This window comes from Molothrus aeneus, chromosome 21, assembly GCF_037042795.1.
Source record: "Molothrus aeneus isolate 106 chromosome 21, BPBGC_Maene_1.0, whole genome shotgun sequence".
Classification (NCBI taxonomy): domain Eukaryota; kingdom Metazoa; phylum Chordata; class Aves; order Passeriformes; family Icteridae; genus Molothrus; species Molothrus aeneus.
The window spans coordinates 1,852,262-1,876,420 of record NC_089666.1 but is presented as its reverse complement, the minus strand read 5'-3'; the positions used below and the strand labels follow the sequence as shown (position 1 = coordinate 1,876,420).

Sequence of the window (24,159 nt, the reverse complement as noted above, 5' to 3'; positions counted from 1 at the left end):
CCCGTTTTCCAAAAGCCAGGATGACTTTTGGGAGGGTGGTGGAAGGGTTGGGGATGTTTAACCCCGTTAACTGAGCTGGTGGATTTTTGGGAAGCAAAGCTGAATATCCAAGGAAAACTCAGCACAAGGCTCCCGCAATCCATTTCCGCCACTTCCCAAAGGCCCATTTTCCTTGGAAGCGTGGCGCCGACTCTGGCTGTCATGTCCCATTCCCTGGCTGGTGTTAAACCCATGCCAGACGCTTATTCCTGTTTAAACAAGAAATAAAATCCTGCCGCAGCTTTCCAGGAGGAAAAGCTCCGGATTCAGCAAAATTCCACCTCCCTGGATGGGGCCAGCTGGGAATTCTTTGCCCTTGGAGCCCTCCCGGGTTAACAACGAGAGGCAGCATCATATTCCGACTGTAAATTGTCCTGGAATGTCATAAATAAAGCATGGCCGGAGCCGGGAAGGGAGCGGGAAGGAATTTGCTGCGTTCCCAGGAACAACTGGAGCTGCTGAATTTTTCATGGACAAGATGTTGCAAAGCGCCGCCAGTCAGAGCACGTTTGGTTCTTGAGGATCCGGGGCTTCCATCCCTGGATCTGCCACGGCCGTGGACGTTCCATGGTTGGGAATTTGCAGGAGTACTCCCAGATTTTTCCAGGGGGGTTTGCATCCCTTTGGATCCCACTGAAAGGAGTGAAATGTCTCCTGCTCTCCTTAAATCCTGGGAATTTTGGGATATTGACCGGTTAAGGGAGTGCTGGTGTCTGTTTTCCTGTTCCCTCCTGGTTTTCCCATCCCATCCCAGCCCTTGGAAAAGGGAGGTGGAGGAATAGGAGGGAATTATGGATAAGCCCCGTTAATCGATGGCTAATTAAAATGATGAAGTGTTTGTGTTGTCAGCAGCTCCTCGAGGAGGCTGGGGACGTTCCAGAGGGGGATGGAGCCACTGGATCCCAAGAATCCCCTCCTCTGGCTCCATCCCGAGCTCCCAGTCTGCTCAGATCCGCTGCTGCTTCCAAGGACCATTCCTAAAAGGATGGGGACAGGTTGGACTCTGGGGACACGGAAAGGGGGAAAATCCATCCTCAGCTGGAGCTGCCCCATCCCAGGATTTGTCCAGTCTTGGAGGGGGCTTGGAGCAACCTGGGATAGTGGGAAGAGTCCCTGCTCAGGTCCCTTCCAATCCAGTTCCAGAATTCCATTGGTTGGAGATTTTTGGGAAGCACTGGGAGATGAGAAATCTGGGAATGGGAGCACTGGGTGATCTCCATAAATAAATCTTGGATTTCCATGTGGGATGGAAGGAATCAGGCGCCCGGGGGAGATGTGGAAGGGGCTCCATGTGGTGCTGGGATTCCTTGGAAGGCTCCATTACTCCAAGGCCTCTCCTTAGGACATTCCCATCCCATTCCGTCCCATCCCATCCTCCCCAGGAGCCTCTGAGCGATTCCAGCCACCCTGGCCATTCCCATGGAGTGTCCAGCTGCATTTGTGGGCAGAAATCCCCACAGAATGCTGGAAAGGGCTGGAAACGGGGTTTTCATCCAGCATCTCACACTTCCAGGGCTGGAGCAATTCCTGCCTTATCCCTGGGAGCTCTTCTGTAATTGGAAGCACCGAGCTTGTTCCGATGCTCTCCTTTATGAACGCGTCACTCCCAATTTCAAAGGACATTTCCTTTATCCCTCCCTTCCCCCTCTCCTCCCCCTCCTTCCCTTTTCCCTTTTTTTTTAAATCCCCCTTAAACTGGATGGTGCCAGAATTCCCAGCGATTGCCAGCAAAAATATCCTCTCCTCCCCAGGGCTGCCATCTAATCAGAGGGATGAATTTCCAGAGGGCCGAAGCCGATCCGGGGGAGGCCGGGCCCGGCATTCTCTGGAAAATCTCGGATTGAAAAGAGCAAAAGGGAAGCGGAGCGAGGCTGAGAAGGGGACGCTGATAAAGGGACGCTGATAAAGGGACGCTGATAACGCGAGGGATGACAGAAATTCGGGATGGGCTCTTCCTTTTGGAAGAGTTCTTCCCACCCAGCCATTCCCGTCACGGCAGCTTTGTTCTCCTCAGTAAATCCCAAAAAAAAGGGAGCCGAGGGAGGCTCTGGAGCAGCGCTGGCACCTGGCAGTTGTTCCCTGTCGGGAGGCGAAGGGAAGCGGAGGATGAGGGATGGGATTCGCACGTCAGGCGCAGCCAAGCAGCGGGGTCTGGACGGCTCCATCTGGATTCCTGCTTTATTTTCCTTTGTTTTCCTGCTTTTCCCCCTCCCCTCCACGCATCCTTGGCCGGCTCCTGTGGGCACTCGGCATCTGTTTCCCTCTCCCCCTTCTCTCCTTCTTTTCCACAACTTCCGGGCTGGTTTTGCACTGGATTTGGGCAGGGGTGCTCTTGGAGCGTTTGAGTTTTCCCCTTCCTGCCTTTTCCAGGCCCAGTCAGGGCTCTGGATCACTGTCCGTGGGATCCTGATCCCACAGCACCACAGCAATAAATCCTGGAACTCCAGAGCTTCCACACAGGAGAAGCTCGGGAGCATCCTCTGTTTCCACACTGGTGTTTTTAGGGATCAAATGTCTGGATTTAAGGCCCAGCCAAGCCACAATTCCCAGGAATATGAGTGGAAGCTGCTCCCAATGCCAGCTCTGAGTGGTTTTCCAGCACATGGAGGAAGCAGAGAGAGGAAAAATTCCAATTTTGTGGGATTTTTTTGGCCACCCAGAAGATGCAGGTCAGGGATGGGTTTGGAGGCGGATTTCCTTGGAAATAATGCTTGGATGGGTGGATTTGCTGCATGGGAGTGGCTGGGGCCACCCCAAACTTGGTTCTTTTTCACTTTAAAAATCCACCAAAAATCAGGGAAAGGTCCAAACAGCACCAAAAGCCTTGGATGGACTGGGATGGGGATGGATCCCTTCCCCATGGAAGTGCAGGGGTCTGGAAAGGAATAATGTAGGAAGAGGAATGGGAAACATGTGGAAATGCTGAGCTGGGAACTCCTGGATCCCACGGACAGGAAGAAAATCCAGTCTCTGCTCTGGACTGCGATGGGGATGGTTTTGCATGGAAGTGCACGGGTCTGGAAGGGAATAAGGTGGGAAAAGGGATGGAAACCACCCAGAAATGCTGAGGTGGGAACTCCTGGATCTCCACATGCCACGGACAGGAGTGAAAATCCAATCTTTGCTCCAGCTTTGCCAGTTCCTCTCCGGCTCCCTTTAATCTCCGGCTGATCCGGGGGAAGGCGGGAGCTGCGATCCCAGCCGGGGGCTCCATGGAAAGGCGGGAGCTCTTCCGCACGCACGGAGGCTCCATCCCGAATTCCTCGGGGCGGATCCTGCCGCGCTGCCAAGGATTTGCTCATCCCCCTCCTTCCCCGCCGCTTTCCCGTGCCTGTTGCTCATCCCGGCGTTCGGAAATGTCAGGAGCCGAGCGAGGGGAATCGGGGCAGCCCTTCCTCCCTCCCTCCTCCTCCTCCTCCTCCTCCTCCCGTTCCTGCCTTTTCCATCCGCACGGTCCCGAATCCAAGGGGCCCTCGTGCAGCCTTGGCAATCGCAGGGATTTAATCCCCGCTTTAGGAACAAAAATAAACCCTGGACAGGCAGGGAGAGGCTGGAAAGGAGCCGGCCCCAGGCAGGCTGGGAATGTTGACCAGGATTTGGGTCGCTCCCAGCTAGGAAAACCAGGATTCTGGGATGCAACAGCAAAATTCCCTCGTTCCAAGCATCATTTGGAGCTGAAAAGAGATTTAACCCTCAGCCCTACCCCCAAACAGTCCCAAAAAATCCACTTTTCCCCCTGTGTTTCCTTGTGCAGAGCTGTTCCCGCAGCCCCCAAAAGCAGCACAAAACGGGATTTTCCGGCTTTTTCCCGGTGTTCAATATTCCAGGCCACGCTGCCCGGCTGCCGCAGCCTGCACGTGTTCCCGGAGCGTGTTCTCCCGCAGGTCGTGCCTGGGATTTATGGCACAAACACCTCCAAGTTGTTTTACAAGGAATGCTGAGCCTCAGGATCACCGCCTGGGAGGCACAAAAAATCCTGGGAATTCACCTTCTGCCCTCCCAGGGCATCTTCCTCAAAGGAATCTCTGATTTCCAGCCCCGTTTCCAAACCGGCTCCTGTTTCCCTGACTTTTTCTCGGCTCTTTTCCCACCTGGTGCGAGGAGAGATTAAAAAAAAAGGAATTTGGATTGGGTGAGGGTTTTTATTTTGTTTTTTTTGGGGTGTCCCGGTGTCAAACAGGGAAGGATGCCTGGGATTTGCCAGGCTGTCAATCCATCAGTTCCCAACAGCTGCAGGAAAGGCAGGAAAACAAACCAGGAATGCAATTCCTGTCCTTGCTGCCCCCCCCGGCTGCTCCCTGCTCCCAATTTCCCAACAAATCAAGGGGAAAGAGGGAGAAAAGGAACGGATGGAGCTGCCCGGGCTTTGATTTTCCCTCTGGATCGAAGACGGATTCAGAATCCGGCCATGGGGAGATGGGGAAGGAGCTGAAAAAGGAGCTGGATGAGGGTTGTGCATCCTCGGGGGAAGCTGTTGGGGAATTCCCACCGGGAATGATGAATTTGGGAAGTTTTGTGCAAGCACAGGGCAGGGAATGGGGAGAGACAATGGAGCCCAAAGCAAACCCGTAGGAAGGACGGGAATTTGCAGTGGGAATGGTGGCCGCTGGGATTTTCCCAAATTCAGGAAGGATTTCCTTCAACTTTGGCTTTTTTGGGATCATTGGGGACGGCCCTGTGAGGGGTCAGGGCTTTCCCTGGCATCCAACAGTGCCATTAACCCATAAAATTCCTGGTCACCACCAATTCCAAACTTCCCTGGGGCTCAGCTCTCTTTCCCTGCCTTTTTTCCCCCCACTTTTCCAGGATATCTGACCGTCAGCATCGAGCCCTTGCCCCCGGTGGTGGTGGGAGACGCCGTGACCCTGAAATGCAACTTCAAAACCGACGGGAAAATGCGGGAGATCGTCTGGTACCGGGTGAGCTCCGACGCCTCGGGAATGGGAATGCGGAGCCGGCCGGGAACAGAAGGTCAGGGCTGGATGAGGCAGGAAAAGCAGACGGAGCTTGGGCTGATGGGAATATCAATTCCTGGGAGGAGGAGGAGGAGGGAGGCAGCTGGGCTGGACTCGGGAAATGAGGCTGGGAGGGATGCAGGATGGATTTGGGATCATCAGGACTTGGGATCATTGGGATTTGGGATCATTGGGATTTGGGATCATCGTTGGATTTGGGCTTCACGTGGAGTCCCCATCCTTTTTTTTTTTTTTTTTGGATTGGCTGCCAGGTGGGTTTAGGGATGGCTCGGGATTGGGTTGGGATTTGGAACTGGAGCTGGGGTTGGCACCGCTCTGCCAAGAGCTTGGAGGGTGGAAAATGATGGGGAAAAGGCAGGAATGCGGAAAATCTGGGATATCCGGGGTTTGGGGGGAAGTTTGGGGTTCTTCATGTAGAGCTTTTAAAAAAGCCCCAAATTTCCCTGTTCCCAAATTATTTGGGAATTTGGGATGTTGAATGGGAGGGAAGCTCCTGGTTTTATTTGGGAAAGGGGAATTTGGAGCCTGGCTTTATTTGGGAATGGGGAATTTGGAGTCTGATTTTATTTGGGAATGGGGATTTTGAGGGCCAGTTTTATTTGGGAAAGGAAGGATTTGGAGCCTGGTTTTATTTGGGAAAGGGAGGAATTAGGAACCTGGCTGTATTTGTGAAAGGGGGGAATTTGGAGTCTGGTTTTATTTGGGAAAGGGAGGAATTTGGAGGCCAGTTTTATTTGGGAAAGGAAGGATTTGGATGTTGTATTAATTTGGGAAAGGGAGGATTTGGAGGTTGGTTTTATTTGGGAGAAGTAAATTTGGGGGCCAGTTTTATTTAGGAAAGGGGCATTTGAATGTTGATTTTCTTTGGGAAAGGCAAATTTTGAGACCAATTTTATTCGGGAAAGGAAGGATTTGGAGGCTGGAGCTGCTCCTGGATCATCATTCCTGAGCCTTGATCCAGCCTCAGGTTCACCAATCCTGAGCTTTCTCCAGGGAAATTTGGGATAAGCTGCCAAGCACAAATGGTTTTATCCAAGAAAACCTGAGGTTTTCCAGGGAAAACTCCTGGAGGAGGCAAAGAGAGGGCGAGTGCTGCCAGTGGCATCAGATGGAGCAGCTGGGAATATTTTTCCTTGGATTTCCCATCCTGTTCCTGCTCCCTGCCCAAGGAGCTGCCCTTCCCTAATGCTCTCCTCCATTTCCAGGTTTATGAGCAGGGAAAGGATCGGTGCAAATCCATCTGTTGGAATGTGGTGTGTGCACAGGAACATCTCCATGGAATCTGAGATGGATTTTCCTATAATTATTTATGGCTGGACCCCTAAATGTTGGACAGGCAGGGAACAGAACCCCAAACCTGCCCCGAATCCAAAATCCCAGCTTGGAATTGGTTTCACCTCCCTCCTTTTTTTAGGGAGGATTTTTTTTTTTTTTTCTTCTGGCTCCGCCATCTCCACCAGGTTTTTCCTTCCCTTTTCCACTGGGTAATATTGGATTAACCCACTTTCCCGGGAGCTGGATTTGCATAATCCCCCCTGCGAGCAGGGATGTGGGAGCCGCTGCTGCTCCGGAGCAAACGACGCTCCGAGAAACCTCGGAGGCAAAGGGAAGGGCAGAAATATCCCAGCTTGGATTTTCATCCCCACAAATCCCCCCTTTCTTCCAGGGGTTTTTACCCCTCCTTCCCTCTTGCTTCTTTCCCAGGAACTTTCCCAGGTTTGGGAAGTTGGGTTTTTGGTGGAGCAGCTCAGGATTTGCCCAATTCCTTCCTGATTTTAAGGGTTTTTTTCCCATTTTTCTCCCTGTCTTGCCTCACTCCCGGACTTTTGCAGCTTCCCAAAGCTCCCGTGGCAGCTCCAGGGTGTTGGAGGTGATGGATGGATCTGGGAGAGCCGGGGCGGAGCCTCTGGAGCTGTGGGTTCCGTTTATTCCACCCGTAAATCACGGGAATGTGGCTCCGGAGCGCTGGATTGGGGTCACGCCCGGCTCCTCGTTCCCGTGATTTATTGGACAGGGAGCAGAGGGAGCTCCTGGAGTCTGAGGGATCTGAGCTGCTCCAGGGGCGGGAAGGGGCAGGGAAAAGGGGAGAGAGGAGGAAAAGTCAATGGCAGCGCTTTGGTGGGGATTGGAGTTGGGAATAACCCCCAGGATGGATCCCGTGGGATGGATCCGTAACCCTTGGGATGGATCCATAATCCATGGGACAGATCCATAACCCTTGGGATGGATCCATAACCTGTGGGATGGATCTGTAACCCCTGGGATGGATCCCTAACCCACATGGTACATCCATAACCCCTGGGATGGATCCATAACCCTTGGGATGGATCCATAACCTGTGGGATGGATCCATAACCTGTGGGATGGATCCGTAACCCTTGGGATGGATCCATAACCCTTGGGATGGATCCATAACCTGTGGGATGGATCCATAACCTGTGGGATGGATCCATAACCCTTGGGATGGATCCATAACCTGTGGGATGGATCCATAACCCTTGGGATGGATCCATAACCCTTGGGATGGATCCATAACCTGTGGGATGGATCCATAACCCTTGGGATGGATCCATAACCTGTGGGATGGATCCATAACCCTTGGGATGGATCCATAACACATGGGATGGATCCATAACCCCTGGGATGGATCCATAACCTGTGGGATAGACCCATAACCCACAGGGGTACATCCATAACCCCTGGGGTGGATCCATAACCCCTGGGGTGGATCCATAACTCCCGAGTGGATGATCCCATTGGGATCTGTGCTCTCCAAGGCTGAGGAGCCTCATCCCATGGGTGAAACTCCATGGAGAAACCCCACACTGGAACCAGCACCCACAATTCCAGCAATTCCCCTGGATTCCCCGGGGATGAGGGACGGACAGGGACAACCCTTTCTTCCCGCTGGGAAACCCCTCAGCTGCTGGAATGCCGCCGGTTTCAGCATTCCTGGGACGAGCAAAGGGAATTTTTCCCAGAATAAACAGGAACACATCCCTCAGGCGGAGGCGTTAATTAACATCCCACAATCCCAACACCTCCGCAAGGTGTGATGTTCCCGGGAACAGGTGCAAACACGGATCTGCACCTGGAGAGCTCCTGAAAAAGCCTTGGCGGGAGATGGGGGTGGCAGAATCCGCTCGGAATGAGGCTGGGAACACCCAGAGCTGTTCCTTGGGTCCCGCTGCCAGCCTCTCCGGGGTTGCCCCGGATTTGTGTGGTTGGTTCCAGGATGGGAACTGGGAAAATTCCTTCTTTTCCCAGTGGAGCTCAGGAAAAATAACAGGGAAGCAGGAGTGGGAGGGGAAATCCTTGGAGGGTCCAATCCAGCCTCGTGCAGCAGGAAGGGAAGCGGAGCTGGATTGGGCTGGGCTCAGAGCATGGGAATTTGGGAATTGCAAATGGGGTTTGGTGGATCTGGGGTGTCCGAGCAGGGCCGGACACCATTCCCTGGTGCTGCGTGGGATTCCTGGGATGTCCAGGAATGAAGGGTGGGAATGGAGGGGAGCCCACAGGGCTCTGCCTCCATTAATTAGAGTTTCGTGCTCAGGGTAATTAGCGGGAAGGGAACGAACTGGAGCTGGGATTGCTGGGAGCAGGGCCCTGGCATTGCTGCTGGTAGTAACCTTGGAGTATGGGAAAAACCTAAATCCAGAGCATCCCAGGAGTTTTTCCCATTGGTTGTGATTCTCTGGGGAATGGGTGAGGGAAGCAGGAAAAAACCTAAACCAGGAGTTTTCCCGGATAACAAGTTTTTCCTGTTTGCTTCTCCTGGGAATGGGCAGGAAAATCCTAAATCTGGAGTTTTCCAGGATAGAGTTTTCCCGGTTGATTCTCCTGGGAATGAGCAGGAAAAAGTGAAACCAGGAATTTTCCCGGATATTGAGTTTTTTCCAGTTGATTCTCCAGGGAATGGGCAGGAAAATCCTAAATCTGGAGTTTTCCAGGATGAAGTGTTTTCCTGGTTGATTCTCTAGGGAATGGGAAGGAAAACCTAAATCCAGAGTTTTCCAGAATAACGAGTTCTTCCCATTGTTGTGATTCTCCTGGGAATGGACAGGAAAAAAAATTCGGAATTTTCCAGGATAACAAATTTTGCCCAGTTGATTCTCCAGGGAATGACCAGGAAAAAAATCTAAATCTGGAGGTTTCCAGGATAACAAATTTTTCCCAGTTGATTTTCCAGGGAATGGGTAGGAATATCCTAAATCTGGAGTTTTCCAGGATAACCAGTTCTTCTTGGTGTCTCTGACGTGGACGCTGCACCCCCTCCTTTTCCCCACCAAACACCCGGAGTGCTGCAGCCGCTCCAGGGAATTTTCCCTCTTTCCAGAGCCATTTCCATTTGCTTGGAGAAAGGGAATCCATCGATCCATCCTTGGGACACGGAGCCTGGATCAGATCCCAATTCTGCCCCTTTCGTCCCACATCCATCACTTTCTGATGATTTTGGGTCCTTTGGGCATCCTGACGGGACGCTCCGGAGATTTTAATAGATTTTGGGAACAGCAAATGTCCATTTTAATGGATTTTGGGATTTGTTCAGGTCATTGTGGAGGGGAGGGCAGCAGGTGGGAATTTGGGTGGGAATGGAATTTTTCCTGGGATTTATGATTAATGCAGGAAGCAGCACCCATTTTATGTTCCTGTGCCCCTTTTCCCAAAATTCCTGGATGTGGAGACATCCATTGGGATGGGAACCATGGGATGCTGCCCAATTATCCTCCCTTTTTGACTCCCAGCAGGAAGAGTTGGGCTGCAAATTGCTATGGAGTTTCTCTTCCCAAAAATCTCCCCAGGTCTGGATAAAAGGCTGGAATTAGGGCTGATCCCTGGAGACAGAGAGTTCCTGATGGGCCTTTTCCTGGAATTCCCTCCGGAGTGGAAGCTCAGGGAATGTGAGGATTCCCAGAGGGTGATTCCAGCTCCCCTTGGATGGGGCAGGATTTGGGCTCACATCTGTCCGGATGTGCTGAGAAAATCCCAAGGCTGCAAATTCCCAATCCAAAGGCGTCGCCTCCACCATTCCCAGCACTTCCCACCGTAAAAGAATCCCTAAAATCCCTTTGGATTTGGATCCCTTCTCCATCCCAGAGCAGCTCCCAGGTTTCTCTTCAAACCCAAAGAAAAGTCAGGAAAAATCCCTGGAAACTTCCCAAGGCCGGAGATTTACAACTCCCGTCATTTTTCCCACTTTTCTTCATCCCACATCCGTGCCAGGGTGGAATTTCTTTCCCATAAAAGCCTCAGCCTGGGATAATAAACTGGAAGAGTTTTTTTAGTGATGGATTTTTTTTCCCCCTCCTTTCCCGCCACTTTTTGCCATAAAAAAAGAGGGAAAAGAGGAAACGGGGAATAATAGCAGAATTTTGGCCAAGCGTTGGGTGGGGATCTGGGGCTTTGTCCTTGGGAAATGTTGAATTTGAGGATTAAATCCCAAAATCTTCTTCTGTTGTTCCTGGTTTAATTTAAAAAATGGGAATTTTCACTCTCTGGAAGCTGGTTTAGCCTCAAAATTCCCATTTCCCTCCATTTTTTTCCTCTAAAACTCCTCAAAAGCAGGGAAGATAAATCCAGAGGTGCTGGGAGGCACAGGGTATAGAATCGTAAAAAAAGCCATTTTCCATTAAAAAATTACAATTCCCAGCTGGAAAATGGAATAATGGGATGGAAAACGTGGATTTCAGTTTCATCTCGGCAGAGGCATCATAAATCCATAAATTCCAAGATGAAAGACGCTGGGATTCTATGGATAAATGTGGAAATTGTGATATAATAAACACAAAAATTAAAATAAAAGCAAAAATTAAAATAAAAACAAAAATAAAAATAAAATTCTAATGTAAGTATTTAAATGCACCACATAGAATATTAAAATAAATGTATTTACTGCATTTAATATAGATTAAAATTCAAATAAATTTATTCAAATCTAAATAAGTACCGAAATATAAAAAAATTATATCAAAATGCAAATAAATCTATTAAAATCTAAATAAATACATTCAAATTTAAACAAATCTATTTAAATAGAAATCAATTTATTCAAATTCTTGGAGTGAAAACCCTTTGAAATATTCCAAAAAGGGCCGAAAATTCCAAGATTTGGGACACTGGGGCTGTTTCCCACAGGTCACTGATGGTGGCACCATCAAGCAGAAGATCTTCACCTTCGATGCCATGTTTTCCACCAACTTTTCCCAGATGGAAAACTACCGGAAGCGGGAAGACCTCGTTTACCAATCCACCGTGCGGTGAGTCCTTTCTCCCTATTAATGCAAATTTTTAGGGAATTTTTTTTCCCTATTATTGGCCCCGTTCAAAGCATTCCAGCAGAACCCGCGCCCCGTCCAAGCGTTGTTCCCGTTTTCCTGATGATTCTCAGGGAAAAGGTGGGAAAAACGGGGGTTTTTAGAGGTGGGAATGGGCAGAGAAATGCAAAGCTTGGGAAAATTGGGGAAAACAGGTCCATATTTATTTATAAAACAGGCATGGGAGCGTCTCCTTGCTTTTATTCCAAGTGGCAATAACTTCCAGAATTCCAGGTTTATTCCTGATTCACCTGCTCCATTCCCACTGCTCTAAAACCAACTCTGGAGCTTGGAAAAAAGGTCAGGAGAGGCTTCATCCAAGGGAAAAAAAAATGGGATGAAATTTCCCTTCCTCCCGGTTTCTTTCCAGTCTCGTTTCTGCAGGAAATGAGAATTTCCTGATCGGATTTTCCCAGCTCGTTTTTTCCGGCACAGGGAGTAAGAAAAACTGGGATTTCCTCCAGTCACAGGAGGTTTTCCCACCTGGAAATATCCGGAATGGCCTGGGATGAGCTGGTGGGAAGCGAGAAATCCTTCCCAAACCTTTGGAATTAATTTGGGAATTTTTGGGGTTTTTTCTTTTTGCTGTTTTTCCCTGCTGCATTTGGAGTTAGTTTTTCTCCTTAAAGAAAAGAGTGGCTGCGTGGGAATGGATGTGGATTCAGAGTGGGAAAAGGGGGCTGGGGAGGGAATATTATGGGATGGGTCAGGAGGATGCTCGGGCCCTGCTCAGGAAAGGCTCAGGAGGAGTTTGAGATGCTCAGGGGGGCCAGGAGATGCTCGGGGATTACTCCAGGAATGCTCTGGAGATGCTCAGGGTGCCCGGGGGCCACTCAGAGGATACTCAGAGGATACTCCAAGGTTACTCAGAGGATACTCCAGAAAGTTCAGAATGCTCACGTGGATGTTCAGGTAGGTCAGGAGGTACTCCAGGGTTACTCAGAGGAGTCAGACAATGCTTGGGATACTCAAGGGTTACTCAGAGGATGCTCAGGGGATGTTCTGGAGATGCTCCAGGGATGCTCCATGGATGTTCCAGGGATCCTCAAGGGATGCTCCGGGGATGCTCTGGAGATGCTCCAGAGTTGCTCCATCCCTGTTTTGTTTCCCTGGATCCACAGAGCTGCTCCTCGGATGCTGAACACATTCCTGACTCCTGTGTGGAGAAGGTTTTGGCAGCTCCAGGCAGGAATTTCACATCCCTGACTCCAGGGCTGTAAATTCAGCGCTTCCCTTGGGATTTGGCCATCACTTGCCTCCAGACGGGAAAATCAGGGAATTAAAGTGGATTAAAACATTCCCTGTGTGCGGAATGAAGGATCAGGAACATCCCTGGAGCAGGAGCAAGGATCAGACATTCCATGGAATGAGGGATCAGGAGAATCCCTGGAGCAGGAACAAGGATCAGACATTCCCTGCTCATGGAATGAGGGATTGGGAGCATCCCTGGAGCAGGAACAAGGATCAGACATTCCATGGAATGAGGGATCAGGAGAATCCCTGGAGCAGGAGCAAGGATCAAACATTCCCTGCTCATGGAATGAGGGATTGGGAGCATCCCTGGAGCAGGAGCAAGGATCAAACATTCCCTGCTCTTGGAACGGGGGATCAGAAGCATCCCTGGAGAAGGACAACAAGGAATCACCCATTCCCTGATCATGGAATATTTCCCAGACCCAACAAGGAAAAGCTCCCACTTTTCCTGGCTCCACACATTGTAGAACAAATGGAATTTGGGAGCAGAAAATTCCCCCACCCCAGCACCAGGCACTTGAAGGCCTCGGGAATGTCCAGGAAATTGGGCGTGGAGCCAGGAGATGCCAGCAGGAAAAGGGTTTTCATGGCATGGCCTTTTTTTTCCAAGGAAAACAGGAGCCAGCCTGAGGAGATCATTCCCAGAGCCTGTTTTCCCAGGCATTGGAATTTTTTGGGAAGGTCCTGCTGGATTTTGGGCTCTCCCAAAGAAGTGGGGCAAACCCGGGAAGGGTTTGGGGATGGAGGAAGCATTTCCCCGTCCAGGTTTTTGCTCCTGTTCATTCTCCCTTTTTTTTTCCATCTTTTTGTTCTCTCTTGTTTTGGGAATCTTTGCCGCGGTTTAGGCACAGCTGGAGCCATCCCAAGGAGCTTTATCCCAGGAGGAGCCGTCCTTATCAGCGTTATCCCGGTCCTTATCAGCATTATCCCCATCCTTATCAGCATTTTCCCGGGCAGAATTGTCCCGGGAGAATCCAGCCACATCTGCATTTTCCCCGTTTCTTATCAGCGTTTTACTCCGGTGGAGCCAGCTTTTATCAGCGTTTTCCCGTCCCAGAGAACGTTATCCCGGGAGAAGCCGGCCACATCTGCGTTTTCCCAGTTCCTTATCAGCCTTTTCCCGCTCCTTATCAGTGTTTTCCCGGCCTTATCAGCACAGCCCAGGGGCTCCAGCGCCGCCTCTTTCCAGCCTGGCTCTGTGCCGTGAAGAGCAAAGCTGGAAGAGATCCAATCCCTCCAATCCCGTTTTTTTTTTCCCCTTTTCCTTGATTAAAATCCCATTCTCATTAGGAATTCCCAAATCCCTTTTTCCCTGTATTTCCAACTCCAGGACGCACCAGGGAGCATTTGCCTTTCCAGGGCCAGTTGTTCCCTCTCTCCCATCCTTGGGAATTCCAAACTGAGCCTGCCAGGCCCCAAAATCCGCGTGCAAATCCAAAGGAATCCTTCCAAAAGGGCTGGAGGGGGATCGGAGCCGCTCCGAAATGCTGCTAACGGGAGATTCCCGATCCGTGCGTGGATAATCGGAGCCTGGAACAGATGGTGGAGGCTCGGTTGGAAGTGTTGTATCCATGGAAAGGAGGGAATGTTCACTTCCAGGAGGATCCTTGGAGTGGGAAGGCGGCCAGGGGCTGGGAGAAGGGAAAAGTGGAGCTGGAATCCCCCCGGCAGGGAAAATTCCCCTGGGTGGGATTTTTAACTGGGGCGCTCCATGAGGGAATCACTCCTGCCCACATGGGATGGGTGAGGTGGGATAAGGCTTCTGGAGAGGGGGCATGGATCTCCTGGAATAGGGAATGCTGCCAGGTGGAGAGGAGAGATGGATCTCCTGGAATAGGGAATGCTGCCAGGTGGAGAGGAGAGATGGATCTCCTGGAAGAGGGAATGCTGCCATCCAGAAGATGGGATGGATCCCTGGAACAGGGAATGCTGCCACATGGAAGGCGGGATGGATCTCCTGGAATAGGGAATGCTGCCAGCCGGAAGGTGGGATGGTGCTGGGATGCTCTTCTCCACCACAGAGGAATGGCTGTGCCAGCTGGAAAGGTGGAAATTTGCTGGAAAAGCAGGGTGAGGCTTCTGGATGGTGGGGTGGGATAATGGTCCTGACTGGAAATGCAGGATGCTTCCAGCAGGAGAAGTGGGATAATGACAACTGGAAAGGTGGGATGTTTCCAGCTGGAGAAGTGGGATGATGACAACTGGAAAGGTGGGATGTTTCCAGCTGGAGAAGTGGGATAATGACAACTGGAAAGGTGGGATGTTTCCAGCTGGAGAAGTGGGATGATGCTTTCTGACCGGAAAGGCAGGATGCTTCCAGGCAGTGAGGTGGGATGATGCCAGCTGGAGAGGTGGGATGATGCTTCCGACCGGAAAGGCCGGATGTTCCCAGGTGGAGAAGTGGGATGATGCCAACTGGAAAGGCGGGATGCCACCATCCAGTGAGGTGGGATAACGCTTCTGACTGGAAAGATGGGATGCTTCCAACTGGAAATGTGGGATGTTTCCAGCTGGAGAAGTGGGATGATGCTTCTGACTGGAAAGGCCGGATGTTCCCAGGCGGTGAGGTGGGATGATGCCAACTGGAAATGTGGGATGCTTCCTGATGGAAAGGCAGGATGCCACCACCCAGTGAGGTGGGATAACATTTCCAACCAGAAAGGTGGGATAATGCTGCCAACTGGAAATGTGGGATGTTTCCAGCTGGGAGAAGTTGGGATGATGCTTCCAGCCAGGGAGGTAGGAAGTCACAGACCAGCAAGAAGGGATGGGACCAGCTGGAGAGGTGGGATGATGATGCCTGGAAATGTGGGATGCTCCCAGCTGGAGAGGCAGGATGGGATATTGGCTGGAAAGGCAGGATGGTCCCAGCTGGAGAGGCGGGATGGGATATTGGCTGGAAAGGCAGGATGGTCCCAGCTGGAGAGGCGGGATGGGATATTGGCTGGAAAGGCAGGATGGTCCCAGCTGGAGAGGCGGGATGGGATATTGGCTGGAAAGGCAGGATGGTCCCAGCTGGAGAGGCGGGATGGGATATTGGCTGGAAAGGCAGGATGGTCCCAGCTGGAGAGGCGGGATGGGATATTGGCTGGAAAGGCAGGATGGTCCCAGCTGGAGAGGCGGGATGGTGCTGCCATCTGGGAGGGAGGGATGGTGCCAGCTGGCACTGTGGGGTGGGATGGGATGGGATGGGATGGTGCCGGCTGGTGAGGCGGGATGGTGCTGCTGAACGGAAAAGTGGGATGCTGCCAGCCAGAAAAGTGGGATGCTGAGGATCAACAAGGTGGGATGCTGAGGATGCTGAGGACCAAAAAAGTGGGATTTTGAAGAGCAGAAAAAGGGAATGGTGAAGATAAGAAAGGTGGGACAGTTAGGACCAGAAAAGTGGGATTCTGGGGATCAGAACTGTGGGATGCTGAGGAGAAGAAAGGTGGGATGGTGAGGATTAGAAAGGTGGGATTCTGGGGATCAGAATTGTGGGATACTGGGGAGTAGAAAAGTGAGATTCTGTGGATAAGAAAGGTGGGATTCTGAAGAGCAGAAAGATGGGATGGTGAGGACTAGAAAGGCGGAATTCTGGGGATCAGAATTGTGGGATGTTGAGGATCAGAAAAGTGGGATTCTGAGGAGCAGAAAGGTGGGATTCTGGGGAGAAGAAAGGTGGGATTCTGGGGAGCAGAAAGGTGGGATGCTGCTGGCCAGGGAGCTGGGATGCTGCCCATCAGCCAAGTGGCCCCTGTGCAGCCTCCCAAGCATTCCCAGCTCCAGCAGCACGGATCCTTTGGCACAACTGCTCCTCTCCTGTTTTCCCCAAGTCTATCTAAAGCCTCCAGATAAAAGGTGGATCGATGAGCGCTCTGGGTTCACTGGGAGTTTGGGATTTGCTGTGCTGGGGTGGCCTGGCAGGGCCGGTGTCAAGGTTTCCCATTGGCATCTGCGGGCAGGCAACGTCTGTGGCCATGGATTTGTGCTCCATCCACGTCTCCTTCCAATAACGCAATTCCTTCCCCTCGGAGGAGCTGTCAGTGCCAGGGAACTCCAGCTGCTAAAGCATTCCCGAGCTCCTCCCACAGCCTTTGGAGTTATTAAGAGTTTATTGATCCCTGTCCAACGCTGCACTGTCCGGGTGCCGATCAATGAATCCCAGGGGAAAACGGGGTGGGGATGGAGTGGTGAGCACTGTCCCTCCTCCACAGCCTTCCCGAGGTCCGGATCTCGGACAACGGTCCCTACGAGTGCCACGTGGGGATCTACGACCGAGCCACGCGGGAGAAGGTGGTCCTGGCCTCCGGGAATGTGTTCCTGAATGTGATGGGTGAGTGCCGGGATCGGGATCAAGGGAAAACCACTGCAGGGTCTCAGGGTGTGGGAACAGCAGGGATTGGGATTGTCCTGCCATACTTGGGTTTAGGAATGGGGTGTGGGGATGGGGATGGGGATGGGGTAATGGGATTGGGATGGGGATAGGGATGGGATGGGGATGGGATGGAATGGGATGGGATGGGATGGGATGGGATGGGATGGGATGGGATGGGATGGGATGGGATGGGATGGGATGGGATGGGATGGGGATTGGGATAGGTATGGGGACAAGGACAGGGATGGGGATGAGGATGGGGACAAGGACAGGGATGGGGATGAGGATGGGGACAAGGACTGGGATGGGATGGGATGGGGATGAGGATGGGGACAGGAATAGGGATGAGGATGGAATGGGGATGGGGATGGAATGGGGATGGGGACAAGGACAGGGATGGGGACAAGGACAGGGACGGGGACAAGGACAGTGATAGGGAATAGGATAGGAACAAGGACAGGGCTGGGGATGAGGGTGAGGATGGTGTGGGGAGAGGAATGAGGATGCCCATGGGGATGGGAATGGATATTAAGATGGGAATGGGACATGGATAAGGATAGGGACAGGGATTAGGACAGGGAATAGATTGAGGGTGGGGACAGGCATGGGAGCAAAGATGGGCATGGGAATGGGAACAAGGATGAGGACGGGGGTGAAGATGAAGGATGAGGATGGGATGGGGGTTGTTGAGGACTCCATGCTGACCTCCTGGCTCTGCCCCTGCAGCTCCCCCGACGTCCATCTCGGTGCTGGCCGCAGACACCCCGGCGCCCTTCAGCCGCTACCAGGCGCAGAACTTCACCCTGGTGTGCGTGGTGTCCGGCGGGAAGCCCGCGCCACTGGTGAGCTCCTGGCGGGACCATCCCTCCCCCTGGCACTTGGGATAACCCAACACCTCCTCTGTAAAATCCACCAGATCCTTGTGCTCTTCCATCAGGCCAAACCCGCTCCCCAAATCCCATCTTTCCATGGAGACCGTGGGATTTGGGAGGGGGGAAAGGAGCAAATCTTCAGGATTCAGGAGCAGGGAACCAGCCAGACCTTTGGGATTTGGGAGTGGGGAAAGGTCCAAACCAAATCTTTGGGACTGGGGAGCATGGAATGAGCCAAACCTTCAGGATTTGGGAGTGGAGAAAGGACTAAACCTTTGGGATTCAGGAGAGAATGAACCAAACCTTCAGGATTTGGGAGTGGAGAAAGGATCAAACCTTTGGGATTTGGGAGTGGGGACAGGACCAAGCCTTCGGGATTCAGGAGCAGGGAACCAACTGGACCTTTGGGATTTGGGAGCAGGGAACAAACCAAATCTTTGGGACTGGGGAGCACGGAATGAACCAAACCTTCAGGATTTGGGAGTGGAGAAAGGACTAAACCTTCAGGATTTGGGAGAGAATGAACCAAACCTTTGGGATTTGGGAGTGGGGAAGGAACCAAACCTTCAGGATTTGGGAGAGAATGAACCAAACTTTTGGGATTAGGGAGAGAATGAACCAAACCTTCAGGATTTGGGAGTGGAGAATGAACCAAATCTTTGGGATTTGGGAGTGGGCAAAGGACCGCGGATTCCATCCAAAGGGGTGCTGAGGACACCCCCGCCGCACTCACGGTCCCCTTTGTCCCCTCCAGGTGTACTTCAAGCGGGACGGGGAGCCCATCGAGGCCACCCCGCTGCCGGAGCCGCCGGCCGGCGCCAGCAGCTGGGCCCCCCGGAGCCTCCTGCACCGTGACCTGGACGACACCAAGGTGCCGAAATCGCTGGCGGCCGACGGCGAGCTGGGAATGGGGAACCCCTTTCCCACGGCGGATGCGCCGCGGGGGCTGGCGGCCGAGCGGGATTCGGTGACGGAAAGCATTCCCGAGACGGTTGTGAGCCGGGAATTCCCGCGGTGGGTGCACATGGCCGAGCCCATCTATTACTTCCGGCACACGCACGCGCCCGTCAGCGACGGCACCGTCGAGGCCCGGGCCACCCTCACGTGGACCCTGAACCCCCAAATCGACAACGAGGCCCTCTTCAGCTGCGAGGTCAAGCACCCGGCGCTCTCCATGCCCATGCAGTCTGAGGTCACGCTAGGTAAACCAGTGGATTTGGGGCTTTTCCTGGGTTTCAGGCACTTTTGTCCATTTTGCGGGGTTTTCTTCTTTTTTTTTTTTTTTTTTTGGTTTTTCTGTTTTCATTTTTTGGACTTTCTCTACAGGTTTGGGCTTTTCTCTCAATTTTTTGCCTTTTCTCTCCATTTTTTGGCCTTTCTCTTCATTTTTTGGCCTTTCCCTCCCATTTTTTGCCTTTTCCACCTAGTTTCGGTCTTTTTTTTTTCCTTCACTATTTTTGACCTGTTTTCCTTTTTTCCCCTTGCTTTTTCCTTTTTGTTTCTTTACTTTCCTCTCAATTTTGGGGTTTTTAATTTTTTTCTTTTTTCTCCACTTTTTCTATTTTTTTTTATTTTTGGCTCCTTTTTATTTTTTATTTTTGACTTCTTTTTTTCTTTGTTTTTTGGCACTTTCCCCCCATTTTTCTGGAATTTTCCACAGGATTTTGTTTTTTGTTTTATTTCCACGTGCTTTGCTTTCCTTGCACACATTTTCTCTCTCCTTTTGTCCTTTTCCTTTTCTTCTGGGGGCTTTTAGGCACACGTAGGGATCCCATGGGGCTGCATTGGGATAGAGGTGGTGATGCCAAGGCTCCACAAAACTTGGGATGAGAGGAGGGAATCTGGGATGTCCACCAGGCAGGAGAAGAGATTTTCCAGGTGTTTATGGCCCTCCAGCCATGGGCAGTGTTTAGGGTGGGGTTTGCTGGGATTTTTGGGGAATCTGTGTCGTGGTGAGCAGGAAGAGGTGTTGGAGCTGCAGACGGAGCTGTCACCTCCATCCCAATCCCAGGAGATCCAAGGACATCCCATGACCCTTATTGGCTGCCACAAAGCTCATCCCAGTGGGAATTGCCAGGGAGGGAATTCCCGAGCTGGCTCCTGCCCATGGAGCTGTGACAGGCTGATGGGATTGAAGCCAGGCAATTTGGCTCCCCACATTCCCAGGCTCCTGGAAGAGCAGAAGCTCCTCAGGTGACTGTGGGATCCACGGGTCCATCACCATCTCTCACCCTGCCTGAGGCTCCCCTCCCCTCTCTTGCTCCTGCTGGAAGAGGCTGAGCTCTCCACGGGGTTTTCCAGCCTCAGGACATCCTCTGGAAAGGCTCTCCCAGCCTGCAGCCAGGTGGAGCAGCCTGGGCTTTGCTCCAGGCCAAGTGGAGCACTTGGCTCCTCATCATCTCCTGGAGAGCTTCTCCTTGGCTTCCCGACATCTTTGCATAAAATCTCTTCCCCAGCATCCAAAACGTATGGAAATCCTGCATTTTCCCACTTCCTGGAGCTCCCCTTCCTGGAGCTCTTTGGGTTTAGATCCAAGATCAAGACCTCGTGGCTTTGCTGCTCTTGCCCAGGGGGTCCAAGACCTGGATTGGCAAAGCTCAGCCCTGATTGTCCCCAGCCCCCAAATCCAGGGCTCTCCTTGTCTCTGGAGGTGTCCCTGCAGCTCCTTGGGTGCCCATCCACTCCAGTTTTTTGGGAACCATCCCAGCAGATCCCCTTAACCCTTTCCCTACATCCATAGTATAAATACACCCTGTGGGTATATATAAAATATAGATTCCTAATAAAAGAGAAGATATTCCCAATAAAAGCTGCATTAAACCCAACACCAACCCAAAAGCTGCCTTTTGGTCCCAATCAGGGTGTGGTGGGATCACCTTCAGTGCATCCCACCTGGTCCTGCTCCAGAGGGCCACATCCCACATGGAAAGAGCAGCCCATGGTCTCAGGGTGTCCAGGCAGAGCATCCCAGGGCAGGGATGGCCATTCCAAGGGCTTCCAGTGTCCTCCACCACAGCTCTCTGGTGGCTCTTTGTCCCTCTGTGTCCTGCTGGGGTCACATCCAGGTCCATTTTGTCCCATCCATGACAAAGCTTGGATGGAAAAAGGTGACACATCCAAAGCTCAGCCTCGCTCCTGCCCATTTCCCCTTCTCACTCCATGAAAGTCCAGGGAGCTCCTGGGATGTCCCATCCCACTTCTGGCCCAGCAGGGACATCCACACAGCCCCAGGTGGAAGCAGCAGCAGATCCTGTGTGGTGTCCCTCCATCCCAGCGGAGGAGCATCCCTAGTCTGGCATGAGAAAAGGCATTCCCGGTTTTTCCACACTGCCCTTGGGATTTTGTGCCAGCCAGGCCTTGGGGTTGGCTCCTGTGCTAACAGCACCTGGCTGAGAGTCACCAAGGCCGCATTTTTTGGGAATGTTCCTCTGAGGTGTCCATCTCCCTGGCTTCAAACCAACCTGATCCTTCTTGGCCTTTTTTATCCGAGCGGAGAAGGGTTTGGTTGGGAAATAACTCCTTCCCATCAATCCATCCCACCCCAGCCATCCATCAGCCTCACACTTCTCCCGTTCTCCCGCCCGGGGGGTCCTTCCCTCCCTGTCCATCCGTCATTCCGGTGTCACTCAGCCCGGCCATCAATCGCGGAGCTGCCACCCCTGGGCTGCCACCCCTCACCGGGATCATCCATCAAAGCCTCGTTAACCCCTCCAAGGGCAGCCCCGGCACCGGGAAAGTCGCGCGGCGCTGACGGCTCCTCCTGTCCCCTTCCCGTGCAGTTGCTCCCAAGGGTCCGAAGATCACGATGACCCCGACAAGGGCGCGCGTGGGGGACACCGTGCGGATCCTGGTGCAGGGCTTCCAGGTCAGCATTCCCACGGCCACGGAGGCCAATGGACAGCCTTGATCCAAGGATGTGGATGTGGGCTTGCCTTGGTGGCCTTGGTGGCATCATGGTGTCTGTGTTGGGATGGGTTCCCAAAGTTGTGGCTGTTCCACCCTGGAAGTGTCCAGGGACAGGGTGGGTGGGGCTTGGAGCAATCTGGGACAGTGGAAGGTGTCCCTGCTCTTGGGATGGGATGAGCTTAAAGGTTCTTTCTAACCCAAACTCAAACCTAGACTCAGACCCAGATATATTCACACCCAAACCCAAACTCAGACTTAGACTCAGACCCAGACTCAAAGCCAAACCCAAATCCAAACCCAAACTCAAAACCAGGCTTAGACCCAGACCCAAACCCAAACTCAAACCCAGAGTCAAACCTAAATCCAAACCCAAACTCAAACCCAGACTCAAACCTAAATCCAAACCCAAACTCAAACCCAAACCTAAATCCAAACCCAAACTCAAACCCAGACTTAGACTCAGACCCAGACCCAAACCTAGACCCAGACCCAAATCCAGACCCAGACCCAAACTCAAGCTCAGATTCAAACCTAAACCCTAACCCAAACTCAAGGTGAGACTCAAACCTAAACCCAAACCCAAACTCAAACCCAAACCCAGACCCAAACTTAAGCTCAGACTCAAACCTAAACCCAACCCCAGCCCCAAGCCAGATGCGATGATTTCATGTCCAGCTTTGCTGATCCCGCTCTCCTCTGCCCCCGCCCCTCTCCCTGCAGAACGAGGTGTTCCCGGAGCCGCTGTTCACGTGGACGCGCGTGGGGAGCCGGCTCCTGGACGGCAGCGCGGAGCACGACGGGAAGGAGCTGGTGCTGGAGCGGGTCCCGGCCGAGCTCAACGGCTCCATGTACCGCTGCACCGCCCAGAACCCGCTGGGCTCCACCGACACCCACACCCGCCTCATCGTCTTCGGTACGGCCACGCCGCGGCCCCGCCGCGCCCTCCACGGGCCCCTGCGCGGTGCCTCCCCCCTAAAATTGTCTCTCTGCTCTTTGCTTCCCGCTAGAAAATCCGAATATTCCCAGAGGGCCAGAAGACTCCAACGGTGAGCAGTGCTGGTGGCACTGGGATTTCCATGGAGGTGCTCAGGGAGGGAAGGGCCGTGCGGAGAGGGCCTGGCCCTGCCTTGGCCCCGGCCCTGGGCCACCTCTCCTTGTCTCACTCCAAGCACTCGCCCATCTCTCCTTGCCTTGTCCCAGGCTCTTGCCCATCCTTCCTTGACCCATCCCAAGCCCTTTCTGATCTGTCTTTGCCTCACTCCAAGCCCTTTCCCATCTCTCCTAGCCTCATCCCAAGCCCTTTCCCATCTCCTCACCTCATTCCATGTCCTTTCCCATTTCTCCACATTCCCAGCCCTCTCCGGTGTCCTCGGGAACATCCTCGCACCAAAAGGGACCCCACAGATGCTCCCACCCCATCCCTCATCTCCACCCAACCCCACCCAACCCCCAGGCCAAGTTTTGCGGGGTGGGGGGGTCCCCTCCTAACCAGTGGTGCCCCCATCCTGCTCTAAACCCAGCGCTGGGATGTGGCTCCGTGAACTCCTGATCCCTTTTTCCTCCTCTCCAGGTTCACTTCCCGGCCACTGCGGCTTCAGATTCGTTTTGGCGCTCACCCTGACAGTGATCCTGGAGCTCACGTGAAGCTTCACCGCCTCCTCCTCCTCTTCCTCCTCCGTGTCCAGCTCCTCCTGGCATTCCTGCCTCCAGCCATCGGGTCTCCCGCTCTTTTTTTTTTCTATACTCTCGACAGTCTCGGTCTCTTTCCGTGTCTTGGCTTCCTCAGACGATTGAATTAAAGGGAAAAAGGAAAACCTCTTCTGGGAGAAGGTCGTAATTCATGTTTTACCTGTGCTGGGATTCCCAGCTCCATCTTGGGATTCCCATCTCTGTCTCGGGATTCTCAGTTGCATCTTGGGGTTGTCAGCTCCATGTTGGGGCTTCCAGCTCCATCTCGAGGTTCCCAGCTCCATCTCGGGGTTCCCAGCTCCATCTCGGGGTTCCAGCTTTTTCTTGGGGTTCCCAGCTCCATGTTGGGATTCCCAGCTCCGTTCTTGGGGTTCCCAGCACCATCTTGTGGTTCACAGCTCCATTCTTGGGGTTCACAGCTTTGTCTTGGGGGCTTTGCAAGGTCTTGGAAGGGGGAGGAGGAGAATTCAAGGATTCAAAGACCAAATTTTCCCTGGAGAAACCCGCGCACAGCATTCCCACTGCCCCGAGATGCTCCAGGCCCTGTATCCCCAGGGTGAGGACCCGCAAACGTCCCCAGCCCTCCCGAGGCCGCGGAGGCGGCGCCGGGAGCCCAAAGTCGTGGATCACTGGGTTTATCCGGTGGGATTCCGGCTGTGCTGGGAGCCAGGGCCCGTGCGTGCCGCTCGTCCCGGGCTGGCTGAGGAATGACAAGTGACAGGCGGCTCCCGACCCCAAATGTCAGCGCTCAC

General features: G+C 52.8%; 1 protein-coding gene across 1 annotated transcript in view; it reads left to right on the top strand.

Annotated features, from left to right (window-relative positions):
- Nucleotides 1-23,536, top strand: part of IGSF21 (immunoglobin superfamily member 21) — a 39,526-nt gene extending 15,990 nt beyond the window's left edge. Inside the window, exons 2-10 of the mRNA XM_066564141.1 lie at nucleotides 4,846-4,958; nucleotides 11,151-11,272; nucleotides 16,780-16,898; nucleotides 17,667-17,782; nucleotides 18,567-19,014; nucleotides 21,592-21,677; nucleotides 22,439-22,631; nucleotides 22,726-22,764; nucleotides 23,289-23,536. Coding sequence (XP_066420238.1) covers nucleotides 4,846-4,958; nucleotides 11,151-11,272; nucleotides 16,780-16,898; nucleotides 17,667-17,782; nucleotides 18,567-19,014; nucleotides 21,592-21,677; nucleotides 22,439-22,631; nucleotides 22,726-22,764; nucleotides 23,289-23,362 — 1,310 coding nt within the window. The 3' untranslated portion in view covers nucleotides 23,363-23,536. The remainder of the gene's footprint in view (nucleotides 1-4,845; nucleotides 4,959-11,150; nucleotides 11,273-16,779; nucleotides 16,899-17,666; nucleotides 17,783-18,566; nucleotides 19,015-21,591; nucleotides 21,678-22,438; nucleotides 22,632-22,725; nucleotides 22,765-23,288) is intronic.
- Nucleotides 23,537-24,159: the final 623 nt, after the last annotated feature.